At 32.1% G+C, this 5,497-nt stretch overlaps 1 protein-coding gene across 14 annotated transcripts in view; it reads right to left on the reverse strand.

The window, feature by feature from the left end:
- LOC111083236 overlaps nt 1-5,497 on the reverse strand; it is a 20,799-nt gene that overhangs the window by 4,553 nt on the left and 10,749 nt on the right. For 13 of the 14 annotated variants that reach the window (XM_022379610.1, XM_022379609.1, XM_022379607.1 and 10 more), the window contains 2 exons: nt 2,894-2,991; nt 8-741 (listed from right to left, as the gene is read on the reverse strand). In XM_022379610.1, coding sequence (XP_022235318.1) covers nt 732-741; nt 2,894-2,991 — 108 coding nt within the window. In that variant the 3' untranslated portion in view covers nt 8-731. The remainder of the gene's footprint in view (nt 1-7; nt 742-2,893; nt 2,992-5,497) is intronic. The other variant, XM_022379608.1, reaches the window with a different exon arrangement.

The following is a 5,497-nucleotide window of genomic DNA, read 5'->3' on the forward strand; positions in this document are numbered from 1 at the left end:
CATGAACCTGTGTATACAGATACATTAACCAGTTCACATGAACCTGTGTATACAGATACATTAACCAGTTCACATGAACCTGTGTATACAGATACATTAACCAGTTCACATGAACCTGTGTATAGATACATTAACCAGTTCACATGAACTTATACTTACACAAAATTTCCCAGGAATATTTTAACTGGCTAAAACTCACTCAAGCTTCCTTTACTAGCTTAAGTTTCTTGATTAATAATGCTTAATCATATATATTAGAATAACAGCAGGAGATAAGCCAATGGAATACTGATCCTAACACACATGCTATTGTGTCATTACTATGTTATGATACTATTACTTTCAAGACTAGGAAAAAACTAACGCTTCTTTACTAGAAGTTAGTTCTGGCTCATTTCCGAGAGTAATCAAAGTAATTAATCAGGTCCAGAACACACATTTGAACATCCAGAACCTAATTCAAAATACAGCTACAGTTAACTGTATCAGAAATACTTTTAAAATGTTAGTAATTAAAAATTTTTTTCTATTACTATTTTCAAGTGAAATTAAAACAAATTCAGTGATGATACTGCTATATGATTAACAGAAAGTACAGTTTATAGGTAGAAATACATAAAACTATGACTCGCCTCCTTGGAAATAGTCCATTTTATAACTGTGATTTTTCTCTTCACTTCTAGAGGCTTCGATTCACATGATATGAATGACTGCTTCACAGAATGCAGGATTCAACAGCAGCTGTGGAATTATTTGAAATGAATGAGCTAGCAGCCATAATACAATAACTGAAGTTACAATGTACCTGACAAAAAACAATGTTGACCAGCATAAATGAATTAAAAACAATGTTGACCAGCAAAAATCAATTAAAATCATAACGAAGTACAATTCTAGAATCTGATTATGAAATTGAGACTCAGACTGCAAAATAATTAGATCTTAACTTACACATGCATCTAAGAATATAACATGGTTTAAAATTGTAGGATAGGGACAATTTGGTCACCAAAACAAATAAAGATTGTTTGGTCAAAATAAAGTATTCTATGGTCTTTGTTAGGTTTGAGTAGGTGGCTCTTTACCGTACATAGGAAACTAGTCTTATAGTTCAATAAACAGTTGAACCAGTATTCCTTGGTCTTTGTTAGGTTTGAGTAGGTGGCTCTTTACCGTACATAGGAAACTAGTCTTATAGATCAATAAACAGTTGAACCAGTTTTCCTTAGTCTTTGTTAGGTTTGAGTAGGTGGCTCTTTACCGTACATAGGAAACTAGTCTTATAGATCAATAAACAGTTGAACCAGTATACCTTGGTATTTGGCTATGGTAAAGTGTCAGCAAATCGGCCTATGGAAATATCTGGCTATGGTAAAGTGCCAGCAACTCGGCCTATGGAAATATCTGGCTATGGTAAAGTGCCAGCAACTCGGCCTATGGAAATATCTGGCTATGGTAAAGTGTCAGCAAATCGGCCTATGAAATATTTGGCTATGGTAAAGTGCCAGCAACTCGGCCTATGGAAATATTTGGCTATGGTAAAGTGCCAGAAAATAGGCCTATGGAAATATTTGGCTATGGTAAAGTGCCAGCAGATAGGCTTATGAAAATATTTGGCTATGGTAAAGTGCCAGCAAATAGGCTTATGTAAATATTTGGCTATGGTAAAGTGTCAGCAAATCGACCCATGGCCCATCTAAATACTAACAAAGAACATTATCATAGCAAAAACATAGTACATGCTTTACCCCTGAATTACCAGTGGGGTACACTTAAGCCCCATTTGTATCCTAAAGACAATTTCCCTAGGTTATTTGTGCACTATTTACTTGTAGGTAGGTCTACGAAGTTGTTGGTTACTAAACTACAATCAATACTGTAACAAGTAGTTCCCGATTAATGCTAGGATCCCTATGTATTTTATCCAGAAAATGAATGATTTCACCAGATTTTAGAATTATTTCTTTACAATCAATGTTGTAACGCACAAAAACCTAAAATTTAATAGGATGCAATATATGGACCCTGCACGCTTGTATTAAATTATAATTGCTTACTGTTACTCTGATAACTTCGTATCTCTCAGAACTAATAATGGGGGATGTTATTAACTTTTTAAACACAACCTTTATGGTTATAGGGCCCCTAATAACATACGAGTAGCATAAACAAAATGTAAAAAATATGTTGTCAATATCGCAGGCCCTGGGGTCTTCTTTATATTTCACATAGAACATGAATGATTTTACTCAATTTTGTGTTTTGGTCAGTTCTTCTCATTGAGTGTTGTAATAGGCAAAAACATAATTACTCAACATGATGTACCGAACTGTAATAAAAACAGGTCGATTATTTCTAAGTTAACACAACTTATTTTAAACACAAGGGAAGAGATGCGAGATATTTCAAGGAACACTGCACCTTCTAGAACAAATTTGTATTTACTCTTTTTATGGCTCAGATTCAGTAACCTTGAAATGTCCACAGCAGGTTTGAATGGACATAAAGATTCATGTCAAAATTAATAAACACAGTTTAATAGAAACATACGAGACAAAACTCAAGAGGCAATTGGTCTTTATGACATGATTAAATTTGTTCTGGAGAAGTCTTTTGACAATTTTTCTTTTAAACCATCCTCAAGTAGCTCAATAATAGAATAGAAAACACAACAGTTAAATTTTTCCCAGTTGTCAAAAATGGAAATTTAACCCCGAAAACAATTGAATACGACAGAAAAATAAATCATGATTGTCACAATAAAACTATTCATACCTTATGCCCACAAAACAATTAGTACAAAAAATATTGTAGAATGAGAACAGTCAAGAAAACGCACCATAAAATGATAACAAAAAAAATCATACTTTAAAATAAAATACAGGAACTTTACCTTGCAAGTTTGAAGGACCATTGAACAAGCCACCAGATGGCGAAACGACGGCTCAATTCCTTACTTATGTTTCCAATATAAATGTCCATCTGATCTTCCTAAGAACATAAGTAAACGCATTTGAGAAAATCACTTGTATAATGGATACATAACAAATTCTAAAGAAAAATAAAATATTTTAATTTATAGTTTTGATATTAAAATCCAAAGAATCAAAACTCTTTATGAAATTGGGTGGTGACAAAAGGTTATCTTAAGCAGATCAGGAATGATCTAAAAGTGGTTTTAACGAGAGAAAAGACCAAAGTTTAAGTTGAACACTGTGCTTAAAACGTTTTATGGGTGGGAGAGGCACCCACGTTTCAATAGTCAGAGCACTATCTTATTTGATAAGAGAAAAACACAAACCACAGTCCTTCATGTTAATCATGGGCTACACTCTTAATAGAAGAATGCAATTAAGAAAGTTATTTCCAAAGCACATACAAAATCAATGAAAACAAACAACACTTTTGTTTAAATTTGCTTCAACACAGTATTACTTAAGTAAGAAAAAGAAAGGTTTTTTTAAATAAACTTTATTAGCTATCAGTTGATGTGTGAAAGTTGTGAATCTTAAGAAGCTTCAGAGCTGTGAAATAGATTAGAGGACTTTAAAAATATTAAACTATAAAAACCATAAATTACTAAGACCGAAAATGAGAAAAACTACACAAGTTTACATTTGGTTAATAACTCAGAAATAGGTGGGAAGAGGCCGGTTGGCTCTTTGAACCTTTTTCATATTCATATACAAATAACTATCTTGTCACTAACAAACATTTGATAGCCATTAAGCTTTCACAAATGACAATAATGTCTTTCACAGAAACAAAACAAATAAAGCTATTTTCGTTAGAGTAAAAAATTGTAAAATCATTTCATAAATTATATATAATTGCAATTTAAAGAAAAACAAATCCTTTACCATTTCATGTTTTTAGCATAGCCGTTGCACCACCAGTGCCAAGGCAACACCTTGTAATGTAGTTATATAAATAAGGCAACACCTTGTAATATAGTTATATAAGTAAGGCAACACCTTGTAATATAGTTATATAAGTAAGGCAACACCTTGTAATGTAGTTATATGAATAAGGCAACACCTTGTAATATAGTTATATGAATAAGGCAACACCTTGTAATGTAGTTTCATAAATAAGGCAACACCTTGTAATATAGTTATATAAATAAGGCAACACCTTGTAATGTAGTTTCATAAATAAGGCAACACCTTGTAATGTAGTTATATAAATAAGGCAACACCTTGTAATGTAGTTATATAAATAAGGCAACTCCTGCATTGTGGTTATTATGGTTACCCCTTGCAATGTGACTATAAAAGAAACTCTTGCAATGTGGTTATTGAGACTACCCCTTGCAATGTCATTATTAAATCAACAACTCACAATGTAGTTATTAAACCTACCTCTTGCAACATAGTTAATAAGGATTAATATAAGAAATACATTTAAAAAGAAAGTAATTTATATATAATCAGTAATAGTCAGCTGAAAAACAATTTTGTTCCTAAGCTTTTAGTAAATCCAGTTAAGTTTATAAATCATCAATTAAAAACACCCTGAATTGGTGAAAAACAGGAAACTTTTATGTTAACTTCTACAAGCAGATTTTTTTAGAATGTTGGCCTACTCAGAACTGTGTATAAGGAAAGTTTGTATCAACAAACTGGATTAGATAATTATTCTGTCTTTTCTGATTATACATCTAGATATAGAGGTATCCAATATTATATTTGTTTAAACTTTGGCACATGCAACTGTAATCACTGCATTTAAACGATTGTGTATCGATGATGATAGGGGATGCCACTCAGGCAACCCCTCCACTGTTATCATCATCTGTACATAATCGTGTTTCTCCACTTCTTACTAACAAACTTAAACACTAAAACCTCTCTTCGAAGCTACACTGCTTACAATAATGTCGAACATTGAGTTTCAAAACAGAAATTTTGTCAGGAGTAGGCATGGTGTACTTGGAATTTAATCTGTTGCAAAATCCCTTGTAGCTTTGTGTGTTTGAAGGTCAGTGCATTGAATTCTGCGATTCAGATTGTCTGTTTCTTTCATTAATCTGTTTAACTCTTTCAGCACGGGTTTGGTCCCTGGGACTGACCTTGTGACCATTTTGTGCTTGTTATAGTTTTCATGCTATAACATTTAAATTATTAAGCAAATGTTAACGAAATTTGGCAGATTATCAGTAAACATTATAAATTTTTTTTTTCATTAAGTCTTAAGGTTTGTAAAGCAATGTTTCTTTCAGGCCTTTTTTTTTCACATCTTGCCTATCTATCATGCAAAGTAATTTTCATTTTAAGATTAAAAATACTTTTACGCATCAGAAAATCTTCAAATTTCACATGCGAAATCTTTATAATGTCTAGATAGTTATCAAATGTTTCTTAAGAAAAAAACTTTGTATTTTATCTGTTATTTTTAGTAACGAATCTCTGTACAGGTTCGGTAGTTTTGACCGATCTTGCAAGCACCATAAAAAATTAGGAAATAAATATAAATTATGCCTATTTCATTCTAGAAT

Source organism: Limulus polyphemus, unplaced genomic scaffold, assembly GCF_000517525.1.
Source record: "Limulus polyphemus unplaced genomic scaffold, Limulus_polyphemus-2.1.2 Scaffold8704, whole genome shotgun sequence".
In the NCBI taxonomy this organism is placed as follows: domain Eukaryota; kingdom Metazoa; phylum Arthropoda; class Merostomata; order Xiphosura; family Limulidae; genus Limulus; species Limulus polyphemus.